Raw genomic sequence first — 27,765 nt, forward strand, 5'->3', positions numbered from 1 at the left:
ATGTACAATCAGCTTTGATCAGCTTTATTTTTTGCTAACTAAAATTTATATAAATAAAGGCATAGATAATAAAAAAATTGTTGATATTAAGTGGTCATTTGTTGAAAACACATTATTAAAGATAAATAATATAATCTTTTATTAAACATATTATTAAAAAAATTATACGCAAAAAATAAGACAAAAACTTCTATTTATAAAATTTAATGATTTATTAAGATTATGACGTAAAAGATGATTAAATATGAGAAAATTGATACAGTTCATCATCACACAATAAACGGAAAATTGCATAATTTAAACTTTTATCAGCCATTCCCTCAAAGGCATTTTCATTAATACAGGTTCTTGACGGATATTTTTGTTGATATACAATAAAATACATTTGAACCATATTATTCTATAGTTGAAGTTTACATTCATTCGATATTGTTGTAAAAACAACGTAATTCTATTTGTCCATGTTCTTTTTTGAACCAAAGATTCTCTCGAAACATTAACTGGCTGCAAAATATATTTTCTTATTTACAAATACTTTGTAATAAAGTATTTTTATGATTTGTTAAAAATTCATCACCAAATATATTTTTTACAGTAATAATTTATTATTGTTGGGTGAACGAAACTGGGAATTTCTTTTGCTAGAATTACCAATACATTCATATTGTTTATATTTGCTAGATTTAATAATAGATCTTCAAATACAATGTATAAATCATTGTTACTATTACAAAACTATAGCTACATTAAGATTTGTAAACGTTATTTAATTAAATTTATTTATATAGTAAATATTAATTTGTACAGAACTCATTTTATTAATCTTTTGAATATTTTTCCCTATTTATAACATAGAATTTTTTATTTTAATTTACTAAAAATGATTGAAAATTAATTAGAAAGAAGAGATCGTGAAATTATTTAGTAGAGCTCTCGTACAGTATAATATTTTACAAATTTAATCTTCCATACAATCTGATATAAAACAAAAATGTAGTACGTTTTTTAATATGTGAAATAATTGTAAATAAAAATGTTTCAAATGAAAAAATTATTTATAAAACGTGGTATTAATATATTTATTATTATGTTTATTGTTGATGTTTGTAAAAGTTACATTTATAAATGTTAAGAATTTATTAAAAAATTTTATATCAGTTAATTAAGAAAGTTATTTACATTATAGTATTAATTATTTTATTCGATTTCGATTAAGTAAATATAACGAATGTATTTATGGTATATTAATTTATATATACATATATATAATTCGTAAAGTATACTCATACCCTTAGAAAGTGCAACTGAATATCATACTGAGATAAATTTGAATAATATGAGTTAAAGATGAATATATCACTTTTTAATTGTTTTTTCAATATTATGTAGATTTTTTGCGTACTCAATAAAATTTCAGATGTATCAATGTATGAATGAATAAAGCGTATTACAAATTAGCTTTCCTATTTACGTTTTTATTTTATTTTAACACTTATATAAAAATAATTTTTTACAGTAATTTTGTACTATAGTGACTGAATGTTTATAATTTTATAAGTATATTATATTTAATAAATATTTTTTTCAAAGGGTCCTTACATAAATATATACATATTTTTACTCGCTATATACTTTTAATTAAATGAAATAATAAATTATAAATGCCAATATGAATAGTTTATATGTAAATAAGAATCTTATATTCAAAGTTGGTTTCTCATTTCTCTACTTAATGTTTGAAAATTTATGATACTCTAAAAATATTGAAAATATCCGATAAATACTGCCAAACTCAATTTCATAAACATCTTCTCAAACTTGAATTACTATTGTGGCACGATAAAATGGAAAATCGATTGGATGGAAAAGATTACTGTATGTTTCAACTTGAATAGATTTTAGCTCAACGATATCAGGAAAATACGATTTACAGAAACTTCGATCGTAGACTATTTTTGGTATAATAGTAACTTCTCTTTTTAGAATGTCAATATCTGATTCAATCGTTGATTTCAATATATTATGTTTGATAAAATCTGAAGTATCAAGCGCGTAAAATATTTTAAGTTAAATTTTTACATTACGATATTTTTAAATAGTTATATAGAAATTATGTTATTTTAATAAATATTTATAAAATCGATTAAATTAACAAAATTGTATTAATTGACATTTCAAAGTTTTTTTCAATTCTCTGTTGTTCTAAATAAATTATGTGTTTGTAAATTATTTAAATACATTCTATACAATAAAATTAAAATTTTCCATTTAAATTATAAAATATACAAAATAGTGCTATTATTATTAAAAATAAAATAATTATTAAAAATTAAATATAATAATGTTAAATATTTTGATCAACATAATAAGAAGTTAAGAATAAATTAAGAATAAGAAGTTAACAAAAACACATTAGAACTTTACTCCTTAGTTTATTCATCATACATAAAACTTTTAATCATATGACACAAATCAATATACCTAAAAAGTAGTACAACTTTCTTTCGTGCGCTTACTCAAATTATCTATTAAAACAAATATACTTTGATAAATAAATTATCTATCAATTTATATATCATTATATTATCATAGAAATTTTATATTTATTAATTATATAAGACATCTACTTTTATTTATTATGGTTCATAAGCTGAATCATAATAAGGCACTGACATGTTTGTGTTTATGACGCATTGATGTTTATTTAAAAAAAAATGTTACATTTAATACTAATGTTTATATTTCAAAAATATATAATTGAAGAAATAATACTTAAGTATTCATATATATGTTTAAATTTAGAAATTTTAATGCAAATTTAGTTCTTCTGTTAAAAAATAATTTATTTTTACACATTAACCTTCCAAATATATAAAGCCAAGATATACATTTTTACTAAAAATTACACGTGAAATCTAAAGTCATACATTTAAAATAAAAAAGTAAATTAATTTAGTTAACAGACTAAAATTTTACTTAGTTCATATAGATTAATAAGCCCGCGCACGAACGCTCTCACACACACACAATATATATAAACCAACAGAAAGCATGCAATTTTAAATGTTACATAAATTAATTTTTTATTTTTTTAATTTTGAAAATTTATATTTTTAAAATGGTTACTTAAAATAATCTTAACAATAACAATGATAATAGAAGTAAACATTTTAATTGTAGTAAAATAAATCGTTCTTAACATTCATCTTATTATGTAATATATTTAAGTATAAATTAGTGTACTGTTAATAAATCTAAAAATTATATTACATAATTTAAAGAAAGATATTGTTATAAAAATCTTGCATAGAATATTTGCGATAGAAAGTCAATTTATGTAGAATGAAAACATGATGCATAGAATAAAAATCTTTGTTTTATATACATTTGCAAGATTAAATAGTATTTATCACACTGTTGCTTTTTTTTTAATTTTTACCAAAAATTTATGCTCTATTCTATATTTTGAGTACGTAATATGCATAATAAATTTTAATAATCAATAGTGATTTTAATAATATTTAGGATACTATTGCAGATTATTAATTTTAATTATAAAACTAAATTTATTTTTTAATAATTAAAATTGTTTTACTGTATAATATATATAATAATGTACAAATAAACATTTGTTTCGAACTTTAAACACAATTATAATACATTATCTTTTCATTATAAACAAAGAAAAATAGATCTATAATAATCGTATCATTAAATGGCGATATGGAAGAACACAATATAAAGGCATTAAATGGCAGTACAGGACAGTTTTACTCATCTCAGTAATTACCAATAGTTCAGGTAAATAAATTATAGACATTTTATACATCAACAGAATGATTGCTTGATCGCCTAATAATAATTGTTGCTTTATGAGCCGGTGAGTCATTGAGTGGTTGAGAGTCGTCGGTAACAGACTGTGGATATTTCTGATCTGGATAATTCCAAGGTTGGATGTCTGCTGTACCAAAAATTTGGTAGACAATGTAAGTGCCACAAGCAACACAAGTTGTCACACCAAATACTTTTCTCCAAGCATCTAGTGTTTGCTGTATATGCATCACTTATTAACCACAAATATAATTTATATATTAAATCTTAAAACATGTTCCTTTAACACAACTTCATTACTATACATTATACTATGACAATATTTTATTAATTTATAAATAATTTAACAGATCTCTTTGAAATTTAAGTAAAAACTATAATTGGAATAATTACAAACAATATTTAATTGATATATAGAACATTTAAATTAAAGTCAATCTTTATTAAAAATAAAAAGACAAAATAAAGAATAAAAATAATTTTTTATAAACATAACAATAACATAAAATTATTCATTAAATAATCGTCTTACATAACAATCAAATCAAATTTTTCTTTAAAGAAATACAAACTCTTATTTTCTCTCTTGTTTTCTTTTATAATTTTGAATAACTAATTGACATCTAAAATCATATTAATTATTAATTTACAAACCACTAAATAATATTTAAAAAATCAAAGAGCTGTGAAGTATAATAAATTTAAGAAATGTATAATAATAATAAGAAATGTATTTATAACATTAAACTTGAAAGAACTCACGCTCTCTTGGGTGAGCAGGCCAGCTGCTATCGGAGATAAAAAACTTGCTGTCATGTGAATAGTTTGCGCAAAAGCTAGCACAGGACCTAATAAAAATATTTTATTATGTTATTTAATGTTAAGTTTTATTATAAAATGAAATGAAAATACATTCGTTACCTGCAAAATTAGGGGCAATATCAACAATGTTCGCCATAGCTCCAGCATATGCAGAAGTAATTAATGTTACAGCTATAAACCACACTGTGAGAGCTAATACAATATTACATCCCAAATATCCAATAAGTAAAACTAAAAGTCCAGGAATAACTTGAGCTATAAAATGCAAACACATTTAGAATTCTTTTATCATATAATATTATCATATAATTCTTTTATCATATACTTATCATATAATTATTAATATTTAAAAATTTTACTTTATTATCTGATAGTATAATTAAGAAAACATAATTTTAATTTGACTTACATGTTGCAGTGAATATTTTTCGAACATTTGTAAGTGAAAGTATTTTCTTTCTAACAAATAAATCGGCAATGTAACAGAAGATAACCGAACTAAAATAACTGCAGATAAATGGTGCACCGGAAAGGACACCATTCTATAACATTAAAATGAAAAATAATTTAATAATAAAATTAATTATATTTTAATAGCAATTGCCATATTAATAATTTAAATATAAATTGTGTATAAATCTCAAATTAAAATGTAAATACTACTTACAGCTTGAATACTGAGACCAAGAACGGTTTTTATATACATAGGTCCAGCAATAATGAAAACATAGTGAACCCAAATTCTACCAAAAGTTGTGATACCTATCGACCATGCAGGACATGATGTTAAAATTGATTTCCATGGAACTGATACTCCCTGAGAAACAATATTTATGGTTAAACTTTTTTTTTCTTTTTTCATCAGTTGATCTTCATAATCTGTAAAATATTATTCTAATTATAATGAATTGGCCTGATAGTTTTTATCAAAATATTGATGTATATTCTACTTCAGTCAAATTCAATTCTTTTCAAAATTCAATAATACCTGGATAAGATTATACAAAAAAGGATAAGATTTTAATATTTTAATAAAAGTTATATTTAAACAATACCTCATTTAAAGATAATTTTTAGATTTAAATATTTTTATTATCTTAAAATAATGTCAAGATATATGAAATAATATTATTTATATATTTTTTTACATAATTTAATATTTTGCACTTGTGATTAAATAAAATTTTTAAATATTTAGAACACTTAAATATAAGTATATATTTGTAACTGTCCTGATTGCTAAATGTCGTTCGGTTTAATTTATAATTTTTTAAAATCAATCATTTAAATCTTATTTATTAAGTCGAATATAATAAATCAATATTATTCAATATAGCCAATTATATTCAAAATATTAAATTGAATTTAATTAATTAAATAATTAAGCTATTTTTAAAATATTGTTTTAAATTACGATATTATACGAATTATTCGAAAATAATTCGAAAAAATGAATTTATAATTGACGATACAGTAAATATAATATAAATTATACATTATATTTTTATTAGAAAAAAATTTCAACGTTAAAATTTTTAAATTCATTTAAATAATTATGATTCATTTATATAGTTGAAAATTTTAAAAGCTTTAGAAATGTCAAACAATGGAATTAAAAAATTAAATGTATGATACATATATTTTATTTACAATTTCGACATTCCAAAGTATTAGACGTCTATTCCGCAGGTCAATACTAAAGGAAAAAGAAAATTTTGTTTACCAATTATGCTTGTATGATAGATTTATTATGTAGACTTAGATAAAATTAATTGTTTGAGAACTTTAATAAAATAAAGCAGAAGATTATAATAATACGCATTTATATAAACACGTACCTCGCTAATATCGGTGGCGGCATTCCCAATACTACCCTGTATATACTGTAACTCCTGGATGGATATCCTTGGGTGTGATGCCGGGAAATCAAAAGCAAAGAAGTACCAAAAGATACACCATAGTAATCCGATGCTACCAGTAGTATAGAAGACAACTCGCCATCCAAAGTGAGCAATGAGAAAGCCAGCCAGAGGATAAGTAATTCCGATACCAAAGCTGAACCCTGTAGAATGACAGAAGAATACCTAGGCGTTAAGATGTGAGATGGCTGCTCATCCCACGAATTCGAATCACGCCAGTCTTTCATCTCTACATCAACAGAACAACCTATGTATGACATACGTCGCATAACACGTAATGAGTAACGTGTGATATGTTTCCAGATTTTCAGCTCTGCTTAAGATCCAATCAGGTGTTCGTCAGCTCACTTAATCGCTTATACGTTCGTTAAGTGTTGATGAATGTGTATTGTGGATGATTGACAGATTGACAGATAGAAAGATAGAGTGAATCCTCAAATACTCGTATGAACTCTGTAATGCCATTTAAAATTATACAGGGCTACATTAGTGTATTTTGTTATTTTCTTTATTCTTTTGATCTGCCCACTCTTTAATTTTTTTCCTCAAACCAGTAATATTTTATATGTGAAAGGTTTCACACGATGTTTCTATATTTGCATTAAATGATACAAAAATGTATATGACTGTATCCACTTGAACAATTAATATATACATAGATGATTTTTACGAGAATATAATGTTTTAAACACTATTTACATTATTTTAAATTATTTCACTGTGTATCCGATAATTTAATTTTTTTCGAAAAATTCATTTCGTTAAAATTAATTTGAATAATCCTTGAATAATCATCTAATTATTACTTATCAAACCAAATTTTCAAATATTCTTGATATAAATTTTCATTTATAAATTAAGTGTAAGGTTTGAAAAATTTTTAGTTTTTTATTACATAAAATAAAAACTAAAAAATAAATAATTAAATATAATACAGTTCAATGTATAAAATGTCTTAGTTTTTTACAATGGTTATTAATTACCATTTCACGGACGTCAAAAATTATAAGCAATATTTACAATATTTCATTATATATATATATATATATATTTAGAAAGACTCATTTTTATATCCTTTCGTTCATCTCGTATGTTTGCGAGCGGAACAGAAAAAACGACGAGTAAGGGGGGGGGGGTCACTAAGCATGTACATTATTTATTATATATTCTTTTTAATAAAATATGTACTTCAAAAAACGTGATAAATTGTTTTAGAAATAAATTATTAATAATTAAATCAATTATTATTTTAAATGTGTAAAACATACAAATTACTAAAGATACATTGAATACTACAATTTATATTTTATTTTATTTATATTGTAAAATTAAAAAAAATAAATATACTATTTTTATAAAAATGTTGTACAATGATTATTTTTCAATTTATTCTAACGATAAATCTAGTTCAATAATGATATATATGTATATCTTTATGTATATATATTTTAAGACTTTATCGATATATGACTTACATTTTAATTTCTTAAAACAAATTATCCCACTTTTAAAGACAATAATTAAAAAATAGTTGATTAAACTTATAAAATTGTAAATCCGTATACCAACTGTACAGTAACTGCTTTTCTACATGACATTACAATAAATATTTAAAAAATTATACTATTTATTAAATGTTTGTTATAAATTATTTTATTCAAATGATTATTCAAATTTATTAAATTTAATTAATTAATTTATATTTGATATTAATAATTTATATACTAAAATATTGGTTATCTTTACTGAATTATATAGTTTTCAAGCTACATTTTATAAACTTCGATAGGGATGTATTTTAAATTAAACAGGTTAAAAGAATGAAAAAATAGGAAGATTGAATTTGCGGTTTTAAAATGTTCATCGTTATGTCTATTATTATATAAATTATAAAAGTATTATGAGCAAACATAATTATAATATTTTCATATAAAATAAAGGATATAATTTATATAAAGTAATAGCTGAAAAATTGAAAAAAATATTTATTCCTTATCATTTTTAAAAATTTTTAAAAATGTAATAGTACTTTTATTGTATAAATAAAATATATTCAAAATATATGAAACTATTATTTCATACAAACCTAATGAATTTATTCTAAAAAAAATTATTATTATATTGTAATATATGATAAATATAAACTAATGCATATGTAAAATAAAATATTATTTTATAAAGTAAATATTATTTTTATTCAAGACAAAATGTAACTTATGCATACATTATTATTAAATATTTTTCTTAATATAGACATTTTTGTTTAAAAAATATGTTTATAAAATTATATATATCTATAAAATGAATATATTATTGTTTAAGGCTGTTCATTTTTTCTTCTGATAAATTTTTACTACCTTGGTATCGTATAAAGATGGTAAAAAATAGTATCTTATAAAACTTTAATATCAAATATATATACATATATGTATTTGATATTTGATATATATATATATATAATTTTATCAACTACACATTATCACTAGGAAATAGAAAAGATGTATAAAGTTAAAATGTCTGAAAGTAAATTACAGAATAATGGTACTCATATTACCATCAAATCAAGAAAATAAAAATACATAAAATATTGATGGAATTGTTAGGAGGATAATGAAATTTGTATACCCGTAAATAATCATTTTTAGTCTACTACTGTATAATCAAATAATATTTAGTCTGCATGTATTAATTAATAATAAATGAAAGCTTTGAAAGTTAAAAAAAATAATATAACGATATGAATAAGTCAATAACTGAATTTTAAATATGCGAGTTTGAGAAACTACATATGTCCTTTACATTTTATAAGTATCAGAAGAACAATTCTATACTGTTCTATTTAATGATATAAGTCGAGTAAACATATTTTTTTTTAACAAAAATAAATAATAAAATATACCCAATTTTACTCGTGCTATTAAGAAGTCCGTATTGAGTGTATCTTATCGTATTACATTTTAGTTATCTGCATAACGTATTAATTTTGTCACTGGCATGATGTCTGGCTGGTATTCGATCTGCGCTAATAAATTATAAGTGATTGTAAAATTGATCAAATAAAAATATAAGAAAATATACTTCAATTTTTACTGAGAATTATATATATATATATATATATATATATATATATATATACATTAGTTCCATTCTATGATCTCCTTTTGTGATGTTACAATGTATAAAGATGTTGAATTCCTAAAATACCATTTAATTATTACAAAAGAACACAAATTAATTCTATGTTATCAAACTATATTTTGCAAATGATTATTAAAAGTACTGACACTTTCCACTTATAACAAAATTTATATACAAGAAAATATGCATTATACAAGTTTTTAAATAACTTACATAAGCTAAATGATTCTTTGTAATCTATTTTATAATAACTAGTGAAATTTCGAATTTTATGTAATGAAAATTTTTTAATTGACGTATAAATAAAATATAAAATTGTTAAAAATAAAATGTTACATAAGACTTATATTAAAAATAATAAATAATATAATAACAAATAACAATTATAAATAAATAATTAAATAAAGAAAAAACTAAATAACTTAAAACATTTCAAATATAATAATGAATTAATAGAGTATAAAAGCTGAAATAAATATAAATGATAGACATAAATGTATAATGTATTAATTTTTATAATGCATGAAACTATTAATGTGTACGTTCTAAAATTAATATAATTATAATTAAGAATTATAAATCAAATAAATATTTATTAATGACTGTGCTCAAAATTAAAATTGCCTGATCGTTCTTGAAGGAATTTTTAACTACCATAAATTGTATATTTGATCAATAATAAAATTTTGCACAAATGAAAAGTAATATACAAATAAATATTGAAAAATAGAGATTTAAAAGATTCAAAAATTTACTTTTAAAACTTTTCAATCCTCAATTTAAATTATTAATTGTAAATACAGTTTTATTCAAATAATATTACATTATATTATTTTTGTCAAATTTAGGTTTTGATATACTTTATTATAAAATATTTTAAGATTTAATATTTTGAATAATTTTCGCTTGAATAAATTTCGAATATTTTAAATAAATAAATATATATAAGCATGGCGGTTAAAAATAGTTGTATAAAATTATTTAAAAAAAAAACATAACTATTTATTAAAAGTTATATTAAGTGTGTAGTTTTTGTTATTAATAAAATCTTACATTTTTCCTATATTTCATTATGTTTTATCAACATTTTATATAATTTATTTTTAGCAATTGGTTATAATATATTTTTGTAAATATAAATTTATCAAGATAGCAATTTTTTATATTAAAATATCAATGTTAAATAGTTGATTTACACGCGCGCAAAGATCATATATAAATAATATGAATATTATTAACGATAATTTCTAAATAATTGAAGGATTTAAAAAATATAAAATATAAAAAATTATTATAGTAATTAATAATAGTAATGATTGTTAATAATAATTTATAATTTATAAATTTTTTCTTTTAAATATAAATTGATTAAAAAAATTTATAGTTCTTACATGAAAATATCAGTATTCAAAAGTTTACACATACATGCATTTACATGCAATAAAATAAAATAAATAAATATGTAAATAAATAGATGAATATATATATGATAATAATAATAATAATAAAATGAGAAAATCGATCATAAATCATTCATTAACATTAAATATTTGTATCTATAACAATTTGTCCTAAATTTAAAAAATATAATTTTTTTTTAATTTAAGATTTTCTATCTTTATTATTATATTTATAATTTTATCTTTATTGTCAATTATTATCCTATTTCTTCAAAGTATTTTTAAGCGTTAAGCTGAAATAATGTAAATATTACTCTAAAAAAGGTAAGGTGCACGTACAGATTATGATATTTTAAATACTTAATGAAAAGTTCTATAAAAAAAGAATAAATAGTTATAATTTAAGTATTGAAGTTTCTCTGTAACAAATGAAAACATATTGTTATTTCTACTACATGTAAATTGTCTAATATAGTATAAATTACCTTGAAAGGAAGACATGAAGCGAGATCTTTCTACGACAGGAATCCAATGTCCAACCATAGCATACATAGCAGGCCATGTTAGTCCCTACGTTATTACGATGTTACATATATATTTGATATGCATTCAATAAATGTTTTATTCATAATTTACAATAATTCAAAATATATACTTCTATTTATAAATTAATTTACTAGTATAACATTTATTCTTATTTATTATTTTTTCAATAAAAGTGATAGAAATTGATAAACAAAATTGAATGTTATGTGTTATGAATGAAAATTGTTTTCAATATTAATTATAGAGAGAGTATATAAGTGAGGAACTAATTGAAATATTTACACTGGCGATGCCTTGAATACTACGTAGGGCAATTATGGCACCATAATGACATTCAGCAGCAGTTGGTATTAGTAAACTGCAAATGGCAGTTAGGAATTGCGATCCACCAAAAACGGTTTTTGTACCAAAATATTGAGTAAGTACTCCACCAACAACTTGTGAAAGAATGTAGCACCAATAAAACGATCCAATTATTGTAGATTGAATAGCCGGACTCCAATTAAATTCTCCTTTTTCGGTCTATAATAAAGTTTCAATCTTTTTATAAATCAGTAATATTAATACAAATAAGAATATTAAAAATATTAATTTAAATGCTTGTTATGGATCAATACCTTCTAACTATTATTTTAATTGATCAAATAAGGTATAATTTAATTTATTGATTATTGTTTTTTTTTGCTTCACATAATAATTATTGCTAATATAATGATTTTCTGTAGTTCAATGATTAAATTACTTTAATGAAATGTTGTGTATACATTTTTATTATATTTATTATATTATATTAAAAGTGAAAACATTTAATATTAAGTTGAGATTAAAATTGTTTGGAAAATTATTTAATTTTAAAAATGCTTCAAAAACATTGTTTCATATATTATTTATCATTTATAACTCTAAAAACTTATTATAAGTAAGCGAAAAAATTAATAATGAAATAATTAATATTTATCTTAATTTCTTATTAATTAAGTAATTTAATAATTTGTATTTATTATTCATTATAATTTAAAAAATAATTAAAATATGTTTATTTTAAAATCGATATGAATTTTTTAAGTTTGGATTATTTGTGACCGCTTAACGATTCGCATGCGCAATTGAATGTCATAATTTTCTATCTTTATTATACTTTTTGTCGATAAATTTGAATTAATCTTGAAAACTTGTGCATATATCGTTTAAATTACGCATCAGTACAAAATAAGATATGTAATTCTCATAAAATTGTTATTACCTGTTACTGTAAATTGACTTATTATCTAGATAATTTTTATTTATGAATAATAATAATAATATACGTTTCTTATATTTCACTTAATAATAATATAAGTAATCACGAATTAGTTATATATATAATTAATTTTCTTATACAAATAAAAATAAAATACAGCCATTATACCTAATGAATTATACATAGAACATTAACAACCAATTGAATAATGTATGTTATCGAAGTAATTAAAATTCTCAATACTAGTATTATTGAATATTAAAACTAATGAAAATATGAAATATGAAAACATAAATTTAAGCATATTTCATAAGTAAAATTTATTTTTCCCTAAACAATTTTATTCCGGATTTGCATAAACAAAGCTTTAATGCAATAACTAAAATTTAAAGCCTATGCCTAAAGCGTAATAAAATAAAAATTAAAGTTTTTTTGAAAGGAGAGCAACAAAGTTTTAATCAAAAAGAATATTAGCAAAGACAAGCGTTTACGTCAATCGCACAAAATGTTTGAGATACTTAAATAAATTGTAATTATAAAAGAATATAAAGAATAATTAATTAATAATTAATTAATTTCTAGTTTGTTATCAAATGAATTATTCCTTTTTTATTTGACTTGTTGATTTATATTTAATTATGAAAATATTTCTATATAAACATGAAAGTAAATCTAAAAATTAAATAACTGGTGCATTCGAATGATTAATGTCAATAATTTTTTTTTATTTTTATTTAATTTTATTAGAACAATATTAAATAAATGAAACACTATACTTAATACCTTCGAATCATTATCTTCAAATATCTGTGAACTGGTATTGGATTTAGAATAACAAATTGTAGTTATTGAAATATTGTTATTCGAAACATTAGTCGGCTGATAATTTACCATTGATACCATTGCAATATTTATATCCATTCTCATCATAAAAGATACAACAAAACCAGAAAAAGAAAGCATATATAGTATTACACGAGCTGGAATCGTATCTGCTTTCATCATGAAACATAAAATAAAATTTTATTAATTATTTAGCTATTATATTATTTCAATAATCATCAATATTAATAACAGTCTTTAACAATAACTATTCGAATACTTCTATTTTATAATTCCTTAAATTTTATTATTTAATTATTAAATTAAAAAAATATAAAATGTAAATATATCTATATTGTTTATATTCAAATTTCATAAACATAAATAATTTGTAATTTGCAATTACCTCTAATTTTACGAAAATTGTAAACTGTCGATGTTTTATATACAGATGATTCTCGATACCTAAAAACAATAAGAATATATATATATACGTTTATTTGACTCTGCATATAAGAAGTAAATAAGTGAATGAAAAATTACGAAAATATTTTCAAAAAAACTATACATCTTTCATCTCAAATCGATTAACTGATCTCATCAGTCAGACTCATACAAAAAGTTTCAATTTTAAATTACAAAAGAGGTATTTCTAATTACCATCATTTTTACCATTTTCAAGAGATACTTAAACCGCGTAAAGAAATAGCCACCTAGTCGGGATCTGTCTCAATATCATTTTGTATTACATATATTTTACTCAATTTTAAGTAGCCAACTTTACATTCAATTGTATTAACGTTTTATCTGCCTTCGGATAATATTTTCTTCGTATATACTGAAACAGCACGTTTTTAATATAAAAATTTGTTTTTTACTATCGTATTTGGATAAACTGAATTCTCATAGCTCATCTGCTTATAAAATTCAATTTAGTGGTCACCTTCAAGTGACATTTGATGCGTATGTTATTCTTGTGTACCTTTGCGATACAACTAGAATTTTGGTTGTCACTCGATGCCTTTTAGATTCTTCTTGGTCTACATTAACAGTCTTAAAACTTCATTTATTATACATACAACATTTTTCTCTGTTACTTGTAATTTTTATTAGCTCTCATCTGCCTACCTTAATGATCTTACATGAACTTATATTATATTTCTGATATCACTTGATGGGGCAGCGGTAATATTGAAGGGTAATAGAAAAAACAGTATGATATAAAGATAGTATGCAGCATAATCAAAGAGAATGGCACGTGTGGTTAAAATGGGTATAGTATAATTATTAGTGTATCATGTGGCTTTTTGCTGTACAGTATATTAAAATGTCTATTGAATGCAACTAGGAATGCAGTAATAGCAAGCATGGTTAATGTCATCTTATGATTCTAATAGATCGGCACTGAATAAGACATTCTATTCTTCTCAAATACCTTTTCCATATAATTATTCACTTGTATTTATTGATATAATATGTCCTACGTATGATAATAACATTGAACTACAGTTTTGTGAGTATACATTAATCTATCACAGAAAGTGATATACGTTAAAGCTGAATAATTTGTTAGAAAATTAATTATTCTAAGCGTATATTAGATAAAAATTGTTGACTGACATAAAGAGTATTGTCATTTTAATTTTGTTAATTATCATGTATATTAAATAATACTAACCTTTCAGATCTATCCATTTTTATTGTAATAATCGAAATTTTTTATATTGTCTTTATTATACTGAGTACATTTAAAATCACCCCAAATTCTGAAACAAAAAATATTTACTTTTTCATAATTTGAAATGAAGAGATATAAATATGAAAGAGAGTTAATTCGATAACAGGACGGAATTGATTGATTTTGAGGTGCCTTGGAATACAGCATTGTTGTGCGACTTTCCTAAAGCTCATGCGTACATGCAATTGATTGCGATACCCTAATTTTGCCAATGAAGATTAATTAAGGTACATTTACGATATTTTCAAACGATCGATCAACCAGTGTCAAGACAATTTAATAGTTTACATAGTTGGGAACACTATGATTCAAAAATTAAATTGTTAAAATGATCCTTGTTGAAAAGACTAACTTGATTACTCTTTCTGATTTCAGTAAAAGAGTAATTGCAATAGTGAAACAGTGACGTTATCTGTCTTATATAATTATACTGTAATTTTAAAGTTTAACGCAGTTTTCATGCCAGACAGTGAATAATTAATCAGTACATTATTATTTATATTTCATTAACATACTATATTTTTATTAATAAGAATATCTATAAATAATAAGATAATAATTAAATAATTTTATATGTATCCAATGTATTGTAAATATATTCTACAGGTATCTAGAAAGGTGATTGGTAGTACATAATGACAATTCTTCTGTATTCTTATTGTTAACAATAGATAGATTTGTAACATCTAGATCAACGAATTAGTAGGCCGATAGGAAACTAACTGTATAGCAAATCTTATTTAATCATTTCTTAAATTCGTGGATAATATGATTCTGAAATACTTTTATCGTGATAGTAATCTGACAAATATGAATCAATTGCTTTTGCAATTATTTTTTAATATAATATAATGGCTTGTTAGAATAAAGAATTAAAAGAAACAAAAAAAATATTATTTGCAGAAATTAAAAAAAATTTTTAATTTAACATTTGAGAATAACTAAATATTGCATAACTATTAAATAACTAAATATTAAGAATGAATGTGAATGTACAAAGTTATATTAAAATTCGACAAAATACACAATTGAAATCTTAGGGAAAAAATTATAAACTAAAGAAAAAAACAATTTTCAAATTAAATTATTTATTAAATTCTTGAACATATAAATATTTAAGATAAATATATTGACTAATATATTAATAAACGAATAACTAAGAAAAACTCTTAATTCGTAACTATATCCGTAATTCTTCATTTATTACTATGTAATAAAATACGAAGATTTAGATAATTCCAAATAATATAAACAATTTAAATTATTAACTATGGACTCGTAAGAATAAAATATTTTATGAGATGTTTAATTATCCATCATAACGTATAGAACATAATATACCAATTGAAAAGTAATTATATTATAATTTAAAAAATATATTAAAAAGAATTGATAAATGAAAATACAATAGGAATAAATATTATAATTTCATCTTGTTGGATCGTACATTTTTTTTACAAATTTCTTTTCATATTCTCAATTTCAATAGGAATATCGAGATATTTCGACATAGGTTTTAAAAGCGAACACATTGATACTACAATTAGACAAGTCTAAATATTCAAATTCAAACAATCAGACGTATGCCTGGATTACAATATTATAATTCGATATCATCATATGTAATTGCAAATTATGAAGCGAAATGCGAAATACTTTATATTTTAAGGTAAGCATGTGAGAAAAATAAATTGCTAAAACTATATTGAAACAATGATAAAATTAAAAAAATTCTTTTCCTTAATAAACTTAATAGAAAGATATTTAATAATTTTTTATAGAAATTACATTTAGAATCTAAACTATTAATAGTAATTTTATATTTATATAATTTTATATAATATAAATATAAACTTCATAGTTTTATAGAAATAGTTTTATTGTTAGAGAATCCATTATAATACTACATTATGTTAAATTAATAAGATTGAGAATAAGATAATAATGAATTACTTCAACGTAATTTCTAAATATTGCGAAACAAACATAAAAAATGAATTGATGTTTAGATACATAATATAATTTAGTTAAAAATAATATAAATTATTGGGTTAAAACATTTTAAAAAATCGTGTCATTCTTCATATAGTTAAATGTGAGATTGAGCGATAAGCTAGAACAGATTAAAAAAGAGAAATGTCATGTTATAGACGTCGGTTTCAGTATATTATTTTTCTTTAAAATGTGACTGAAAATAATTAGATAATATGACTAATGTATTTTCAATAATTCTATAAAGGAGGGAAATAAACAGTTGATACGTATAAATTTTAAAATAAATAATGAATTGACAATTGCAAATAAAGGAGTATATTACTTGTACGGAAAAATGATGAATATTTTAATTGAAATGTGAACTTCATGAATACTCATCATGAGAGAATGTGACTTTTCTTATTAGATTCCGCAATTAAAGATAAATAGTATGAAATAAAAAGCATCGCGATCTACTTTTGAGTATCGTATAATTCATTATAAAAGAAAAATATTTAACAATGAAATCAGAAATTGATTCAGCAAAACCACATTGATGGATTTATTAAATTACGAAATATTTCATTTATTTAGATTTTTCGTGCTTTTGTTATTATTTTATAAATATTGTGGTAGTCTGACAATAATTTTCTTCATCAAATTACTTTTATATTGATTGAATTTAATTTAATATTCTTTTATTCAAATAATTTATCTGATCATTTTCTTATCTTCTCTAGTTAGTGATAAATAGAATCAGTGTCTAAATATAAAACCAACTCTGTATTAATACAAAAATATTATCAACATAAATACAACGGTTAAGAAACTCAGTTGGTCCTTACTACAAAAAGTTAACATAAATATGGGAGAGAGTTTTGTAATTTTAAAGTTAATGAAGGTTATAGTTTATGTTTTTTCCCGTGCTTAGATATATTTCGGTTATAATATGTTATAAAACGGATAGACTACAATTTATTATATAATTTTAAGTAGATTGTTCATAAGTAAAATTACTGCAACTAGAAAAATAATGATATACTGACAAGTATAAATAAGAGAATAAATACATTATGAAATAGGTACTTCATTATAAATTATGAACGTTCATTGATATTGCTATTTTTATAACATGTGAATTGTGAATGATACATGCAAAAAAATATAGAATTTATTAACAGATGTAACTATATACTCTCACTTTTAATGTTGGTTTTATATTTCGATGAAATTTAATTCTTTAAAACAATTTAAAAATTGAAAAACTAATGTTTTTGTTTTTGTAACATTTTTTGCAAATTTAATAAGGAAAATAATTACAAAACAAATAGCAATTATGATAATAATAATAAAAAAAGAAGAATATCAACAAAGGAAAAGCGAGGACAATGACGTCGACAACAAATAATAACAAAATAAAATAATTATGCGCATAAAATAAATGATTAGAAATTATTTATTCCGTCAGAAAAATTATTTTAAAAGATTAAATTTATAATAATAATATATATATATATATATATATATATATATATATATATATACGTAACAGAATTTTTTTATTGTTTCTCACTACTCGATTAACGCTACTATGCTACATAAAAAATATTTATATTTAATTCACAAATTATTTGTTCATTCTTTTACTAAATATCTCTATAACTAATAAAATATAATATGTTTCAAAATATATTATTAATTACTTCAATTACTTGAAGATAACTGAATACAATCTTACGTGTTTGTATTCTAACTATATCATTATTTTCATTTATATTTTGAAATAGTTTTAAATAGCTTGGTTAATAAAACAATATTTAAATACTTCACTATTTATCAATATATGTTTTTATAAATTTAATTGTTTAAAATATACTTTGCTATAATATAGTTAATTCTATTCACTATATTTTTAAAGAAAAAAAATGTTATTTCGTCATTATAACGTTAATATTTAGTCGAAAAATATTTCATACTATGGCAAATAATCGGATAATATTTACAACCTTTGTCGAATAGAAGGTGTAGTATAGAAGAATGTATGTAGATATTAATGTATGTATGAATGTATGTAGAATAGAAGAATTACCTGTGTAGTTAGCCATTTGTTAAAAAAAATGTATATACGAATATAAAACATAAATTTCAGATAAACATTAAAAACGAAATTTAATTTGGTGTTTCTGTGAACTGAATTTTATATAGTTAAATTTAGTTTAATTTTATCACAAGGTACTCCAAGCATCTATTTTGACGTGATAAAAATTATAATAATTAAGAATTTAAGAAAAAATATATTCAGGAATCAATAGTTTGATTAAAATCATCCAATGAAATAACTTAAAGTTGTCTAGGAAGAAATTTCAAATAAGTAAAATCATGTTTGATTATTTTTCAGAATTCATTTGCATGCATAACAAATTCTTAATTGTAATATACGGGTAGAACAAAATATAAAATAATACAATTACAAAGTATTTTGGAAATATACATTTTACCTATTGAGTATTTAACAAAATTATGAAACAGGCCTATAACAATTATATTTTAAACAGATAAAGTACATACATAAGTAGCTATATGCTCTTCAAAATATAGATTCAATATTTTTTAATTGTATACAATAAAATTTTAAGAATATCTTTTATGTTGTAATTACATAAACATTCAAACTTAGTAAGACATCAAGTGAATATGAAGAGGAATTTCATATTATACTGCATAGCAACTATTTACAATTTAATAATACCAAATTTAATGTCACAAATAATATATTATCTAAAAATCATATTAAAAATCATAGAAAATAAATGAGTATATAAAAATGGTGTAATTAATATTTTTTAACAAATGGTATTATTTTTACCATTAATAAGCTTTACCAACAAATAACATCAATATAATCAACACTTTATTATTTATTACACATATAATCGTCAATTATTACTGTTATTATTAATAAAATTATTTGTATGTTATTGTATAAAATTCCATAATAAATAAAATTAATATTTTTACATTCTTTAATATTTTTATATATTAAAATTAGAAACCAATTTTTAATTGTGCATTTTTTCACTGTGTTTCACTATAATTTATATGGAAATATATAAATTTATTATGCTTAATTGATGTTTTTATATTATCTTATTTAATAATAAAACAATAGAATTATGAAATTAATAAATTTGATTCATTATTGAACAAATTTTTTTAAGAAACTATTTAATTTATTAGAGGCTATTTTAGATTTTATTTTAATTAAAAAATTAAATACTAATAATTATAGATAACGTTACTACTTATTAACATTGTTATATTGCACGTAATTAAAGATCATTATTCTAATACAATTGAATATGAGAATTGCGTAGAAGATACAAGATAATATTGTAAAATGTAATAATTGGATTCATAATTAACAACATTAATGTTTTCTGTGATTCTATTTAACCTAAATACATGAAATTACAGAATTAATTAAAAGAGAAAGATATTAGAATTGAATGACATTGTGTAAATTAAATACGTTATGTGTAATAATATATCTAATAAGTATGTATGAATTAAAAATAAAATTGATTTATTTAAATTATATTAAAATAAAAATAATTAGTCTATACTTATAATATTCCGAATTAATAAAATTGTTTTAACAAATAATTGAAGTTTAACAGTTGTGTATTTATTACGTAAATATAGGAAATACTACGCAGCCGTTTGAATAAATAATTTGTATATATATATACAGGTATGATGAACAAGCTCAAATTAATAAATTACTATTATATTCTTATAGAGGATAAATAAAAATGAAGCATAAAATATAAAAGAAATTTCTATTCATTAATACCAAAAAATTAAATTAAATTAAAAGTTTTTATTAATATGAGTTTTTACACGCAAATAATTTTATACAAAAATATTCGTTTATTAAATTCCTTTGAACACTTGAATATGTACTTTAGTAAGAATCGTTAGTTTAGGAATTTAATTACCTAAAATGTGGATATATATTGTCTTATGTAGGCTATGAATGTTGATAAAAATAAATGTATTAGGTAAGTAGAGTCGAGTACTTATCGACCGTTTTCTATAATTGCAAACCAGAATTAAACTAATATTACTTACATGTCTGTAGCACGGCAAATATATTAGATATTGAAAAAACTCCAACTATATTAAATTACATGTCCTTTTTCCTACTATTACACTTTTTCTAATTATTTAAATAATATTTTACTTTCTTTTTTTCGAATAACATTTCTTATTAATGACATTTTAATAGATTTTATCGTATTAAAAAATAAATAAGAGTAAAATATCATATTTCTAAAGTATACACTTTTACTTTAATATTTTTGGTGTACAAAAAATTGAAATATAAGAAAATATGACAAAAAATGGTTAAGCGAAAATATTCAATATAACTGAAATAATAAAACTTTATACAGTAACCAAAGCATACGATAACCAGTGACTACTTCATCGGACTGTACGATGCTTGTTTGTATGTGGCTTGTGTGCCCCACCTCATTGAAAAACAACCTCCAACATTACAATAATGACTAGTCGCAACCTGCAACTACGTGAGTTTTGCGCTCTTTTTCAGTCAATGATCATTTTACACACTTTTTATTGCCCCGATTATATAGAACGCCTATAGGGTTAAATGAATGCTATTTGTTCGTAAGTTGAGCCTAAATCATGACATTGGATTATATATGCTATATAATTTGATGTTCTTCATTAATTATTTAGATTCAACTTTTTTTCTTACTTATTTATTTACATTCAGTCAATTTCAATATGTCGAAAAATATGAATATTTTTAATTTTTAATTTTTGATTATCCCAATTATGCAATTCGATCTCATATTTTTTAATAAGCTTTACTTTAAATTTATTTTAAAAAATTCCCAAATAATTAAATATAAACTGATAATAGAATATATTTAAAAACTTATATATAATTACGATATTGAATTAAAAATAAAATTTATCATATTTTTATTAATGTATTCAGTGCTAAACTTCGTTTACAATTTAAAACATTTTTAACTAATTTTTAACTAATATTTGCATTATGATAATTCAAGTCGATTGACTAAAGTTCAATCAAATCTGACAATTCAATAATAATTCACTCACCCTTTAAATATTTATATTTACTTTATTCATTTAGCTTAAGATGCTCAAGAATATTGTTCAATTATTTAAAAATATTGCACTAGTAATATCGATGAAAAATTGATCTTCATTTTTTTTAACATATAAATATTATCAGTTACTAACAATTATTTTAGTTCGAAATTAATTCATACTGTTATGTAATTTATGGTTAAATTTATTAATTTTTATTCATTTCTTAAACTTATATTATTAATTTTACATAAATTTTGTTAACGAAAAATAATAGTTAGGTAAATACGTAATTATATATACAAATATTTGATGAGATATGTCTTCTAATATTGATAGAATGTTTTTTAAGAATTTTACAATATAGATTTTATGTTATGTTTTTATTTATAAATTTGTAGCAATAATAACAAAGTAAATATTTTAATTAAAAATTGGTTTTATTAGGGAAGAGTATTTAAATTATTATCTGAAGTACTGTGTAAACACTGTAAAGGCTATAAAATCGCGACAAGAAGATACGTCTTTCAATCTTACGATTATGTAAACATGCGTAAATAATTTAATTATTTCGAACCATATTATAAAGCACAATATTAATATAAGAATTTGCATTGAGCTCATAATCTATTACTGTACTGTTTGAATGAATATAAAAAATATTTTAAATAATAATAAAATATTTGATAAAATAACTTTAATTATTTTAATTTAAAAAAAAGTTGCTTGAACAACAATATTGGATTGTTCGAAAAATAACTTAATTTTCATAATAGAAATATTACATAAAAAATATATTTTTCTATTTCTATTCTATTATTTTTTATCATGTAAAGAATGCATAAAAGTATAAAATAAATTTATTAATTGATATAATTGAAATGAAGAACTAAATACAGTAATGTAGGAAAACAAAAACTGAACGATTCAATAGTTTTTAAAAAGAATAATAATTATAACAATTGCTGTATAATTAAATAATATATTATAAATCAAGTACAAAAAATTTGAAGTAAACTAAAAAAAATAATAATATTAGTGATAAACAATTATTAATACTTTATTCAGTATAACGCTATTTGATAAGCTGTCATATTCCATCATTAATACATTGATTATATATAACAAATGTTATATCCTCAATGAATAATATGCTTAAAACCCTTACATTTTTTAATCATTCATTATACTCATCGATGTCCACTCGCAGCTCACTAGATTTGTCCTGAAATTCCCCATGTATTCCCATGACGGGCTGACAATTATATTTTAGGTATTTTTGATAAAATGTCTAGAAACTTAATTACGAATGAAATTTAGAGAAATAATCTGTAAACAAAAATTCAGAACAAAAATTATAGCTATATATAGATTTATTTGCATTACTGTAAATAAAAATAAAATAAATACATTTATATAACATTTAGAAATAAATATCACAGTACAATTTTTTTTTAATAAATTAAATCTCCAATTTTCAGTTTCATTTTATAAATTTTTATAAAATTTAATTAACAAATTTAACAATTATAGTACTAGATTTTTATGTTGTAATAATTTTTAATAGGTACTCTTAAATATTATGTTTTATATAAAAATAAAAATTTTCGATATGACTTTCATCATTACCATCAGTTTTTTTTATAAAATGATGGAATGTAGTATTTTCAAAATTAATTTTCAAATTATATAAATATAAAAATGGGACAAACAAATGAATTTTCAATTCTTTAATTCGTGAAAACATAACTTAAAATATTAATAATGGTTATTGGAAATTTTTAGAAATGTGTAAATGTTTATTTGAATATATAAGCAATAAATACATACTTTCGTTTACAGAAAAAATCAGTTACTTTTATTAAAATATATTTCATTTTTTTTTTAACTTAAATCTATTATAGTGTAAATTACATAAATAATAGTTTTTTTAAAAACTCCTAAATAATTAAAGATATACCAACTATATAAAATTAATTTAAAAATATTTATTTATAAGATAATTACTATATCTTTTTTTAAATTAATGAAATAGATTGGAAACAAAATAATATATGATCACATAATATAATTAGTTACAAATTATAGGTGTATGACTGTGTGTAAAAGTGAGTCAAGATCAAAAGAAGTACAAGTTTAATTAAATGTTATAAGTTCCTGCTATATTCTTTACTACACGCTGAATTTTCGAACGAGTATAAAATTATAGTAAAATTATATTACGTAGGAGTGCTATTTCATAAAATATTGTTATGTTGATGCAAAACTGTTAACAATCTTTTACAGAATTTAAATTTCAAAATATAAAATGAATCGTAATGAAAATATAAAACAATCTTAGACGTAATTTAATTATATTAAAAAAAAAAAATTATTATGAATGCATTTCTAACGAAATAATACGTTATAGAAACTAAACGAAGAAGCCTCGATTTACATTTACAATTGTATGAATATATAATCACTATAGATTCTGTATTATATTAAATATGGTAAACATTTGCTTTCTCTCCAAATTATAACGACTAATAAAAATATATATAAATAAAATTTCTTGCAAATAATTGATAAGTAAAATGAATATAACTTAATTAATGTTTTAGAAATTTAATAATTCGTTAACTTATTAAATTAACATTTTTAAGGTATGTTAGTTTCATAATTAGATAAATGCAAAGTTAATTTGTTATCATTAATGTATGGACATTTATAATAAAATATATCTGTACGGTTTTCAAGTAGATCTATTTCAATATGTTTATAAATTAAACTTAAACAATAGCAAATTCACAAGAATAAAATTAGTCATAATAGATTAAATATAAATAAATTTTTAGTTTATTATTTCAAATAATGTTATTTATATATTAATATTTCTTTAAAAAAAAAACCTAATTATGTACAAAGCAAATTTCAATATTTAAACGCTTCAGAACAATATTCATTTCAATAATGATTTTTCTATTATAAATCATATGAGTAGTTTATCCAGTATAAAACGTTATATAAATATTCCTACAAAAACTAGATTTTTGAATAACAAAAATCTGACTTTTGTTAAAATGTATTATTACAAAAATAATAATAATAAAAAAACGTAAATACGTAAGTATTGAATAGATAGATTATGGATGCATTTTCACAATGGAAATAACTAAAGTTATATTGTAGAGATTACTTTTATATTGTAATTTAAGTATAATCACATGACAAATTTACCGAATTTTACAAAGTTTAATTTTTTTTGTATAATTTTCCACCAAATATTAATGTTCTTGAGGTTCGCTTATTGGATAACTAAAAAAATTCATCGAATTTATTTTTACAATTGAACGTTCTTCAACTTCAAATTATAAATTAAAGTTGTATTTCAATAATATTTATATGCCATTATAATATAAAAGTATTGTTTCTAGCTACTTTATATTGGATTGTTAAATAATATATTTTAAAGTGTAATCATATTATAAGACTCAAATAAACAGACATTATTTTACAGAACATAAGAATAGATTATTCTTATAATTTAAATTGAAAACAATTTATCAAGAAATTTTGTTTAAACAACGAAAAAGTATAAAAAATAATCTAATTATTATATATTTGTGTGGAATAGTTCTCAAGATCAAAAAAATATCTCTCGACAAATAAATAGCATCCTATAATATCAGTTACATACTCTTGAATGATATCAATGTTTTTTTTAAGATTTAATTGCATTTTAACAAAACAATTTCCAAGGTTATAAAAGACCATTGCAAAACAGTAGAATATATAGAAAGAGCACGACTTTTCATAATTGCATCATTATTTTTTTATTAGTATATATTATTTTAAATAAATGTACAATGAAAATTTTGCTTGCATTAAGCCATATGCATACATGTCAAATAATTATCAAAAGGCATGCTAAGCGTTTAAGTGAGGTACGTATGTGTAACGTAATATACATAGTACATACCTAGAGAGCTACACTTTGTATGTTAAAGCATGCGAATGAATGTATCAAATGGCATATCGCGCAGGCGTCACGTAGCTTATCTATGAGAATATAAATTAAAAGTATATTATATATAATTAAAAAAAAAAAAAAAAAATGATTACAAGTTATCCGTTAAGCGAGGAATAAGAGTTATTCTACTAATAATCGAGTGTCAGTTATGTGTTTACCTGATAAAAGTAAAAGGCTAGTCTGCCAAGTCTTTCGAACAGTTGTATATTGGTTTCTTTTGACATAATACTTGATTTCACTCATGATTTGATCGTCACTATTATTTGTATTAATATGCTTTACCCGTCTCACTCTTTCACTCTCTTTCTATCTACCTATCTATCTATCTATCTATCTATCTATCTATCTGTATCTATCTCTCTGTCTATCTGTCTCGTCTCGGCCGGTCTGGATTCGTTTTGTCTCGTCACGTCTCGTTTCGTATCGTCTCGTCTCGTCACGTCTCGCGTCGTCTCGTCTCGTCACGTCTCGCTTCTCTCTCTCTCTCTCTCTCTCTATCTATCTCTCTCTTTATTTCGCTCTTTTACTTTACACCCCTCTTTCTTGGTTTTATCTTTATCGTACTGTCTAGATTTCCCGTTTTTGTAAATTCCATGTAATTTTTGTTTCAGCCGGTATGAACTTCGAGACTGCGAATTGACATATAGTTGTAAGAATAAATACTCTCTATACACTAATAAATAGAAGTATATGGTAAAATTGATAATTAAATAATAAAACAATTATTGTTTATTTTCTCACTCAATTTTCATAATAATTACCAATCATCTATTGATGATGAAAACACTGAATAAACTAGTACTGTAAACCAGATAGTATTGCCATTATCACCTAACGAGTAGCTAGAAACCACTGCTGAATGTGATGTTGTCGCGCACTACACCGCGCAGTACCACGTGACAATGGGGTCAAGTTACTGTATACAGTACGGCATTCGTACCGCTTATTATACGATTATATATACAATAAATTTGGCTGACCCAGCGTTGAAAATGAACTATTTCAAAATGGTTGCAAAATGACACCCCCCAGATTACGTGTTAGCCATTCTTAATTTCAATAAATATGTGTATAGCTCGTTTAACATATTTATACGACTAAGCATTTTATAGCAAGACATTGTATAACTTAATAAATATATCAATTTAAATGAAAACTTATAAATTATATATTAAATATTT

At 21.6% G+C, this 27,765-nt stretch overlaps 1 protein-coding gene across 1 annotated transcript; it reads right to left on the bottom strand.

Moving 5' to 3' along the window:
* Positions 1-3,640: 3,640 nt before the first annotated feature.
* On the bottom strand, positions 3,641-26,991 carry LOC105363907 (Major Facilitator Superfamily Transporter 17). The gene is made up of 13 exons (XM_011501710.1): positions 26,743-26,991; positions 26,534-26,613; positions 15,397-15,484; positions 14,125-14,183; positions 13,680-13,888; positions 11,939-12,178; positions 11,596-11,680; positions 6,492-6,715; positions 5,321-5,470; positions 5,063-5,195; positions 4,753-4,908; positions 4,594-4,679; positions 3,641-4,049 (listed from the first exon to the last, which is right to left on the bottom strand). Exons 3-13 carry the CDS (start codon positions 15,411-15,413, stop codon positions 3,822-3,824), a joined length of 1,587 nt encoding a protein of 528 aa, XP_011500012.1. The 5' UTR covers positions 15,414-15,484; positions 26,534-26,613; positions 26,743-26,991; the 3' UTR covers positions 3,641-3,821.
* Positions 26,992-27,765: the final 774 nt, after the last annotated feature.

The sequence above is a fragment of the Ceratosolen solmsi genome, unplaced genomic scaffold (genome assembly GCF_000503995.2).
Source record: "Ceratosolen solmsi marchali unplaced genomic scaffold, CerSol_1.0 scaffold23, whole genome shotgun sequence".
NCBI lineage: Eukaryota > Metazoa > Arthropoda > Insecta > Hymenoptera > Agaonidae > Ceratosolen > Ceratosolen solmsi.

Bases quoted from the DNA above. Each gene is read 5' to 3' on its own strand.
- LOC105363907 (XM_011501710.1), bottom strand. The intron at 6,716-11,595 runs GTAATTTATACT...GTCATTCTACAG, and splicing joins CTTCATGTCTTCCTTTCAAG to GGTTCAGCTTTGGTATCGGA. The intron at 4,909-5,062 runs GTAAGTCAAATT...TGCATTTTATAG, and splicing joins AAAAATATTCACTGCAACAT to CTCAAGTTATTCCTGGACTT.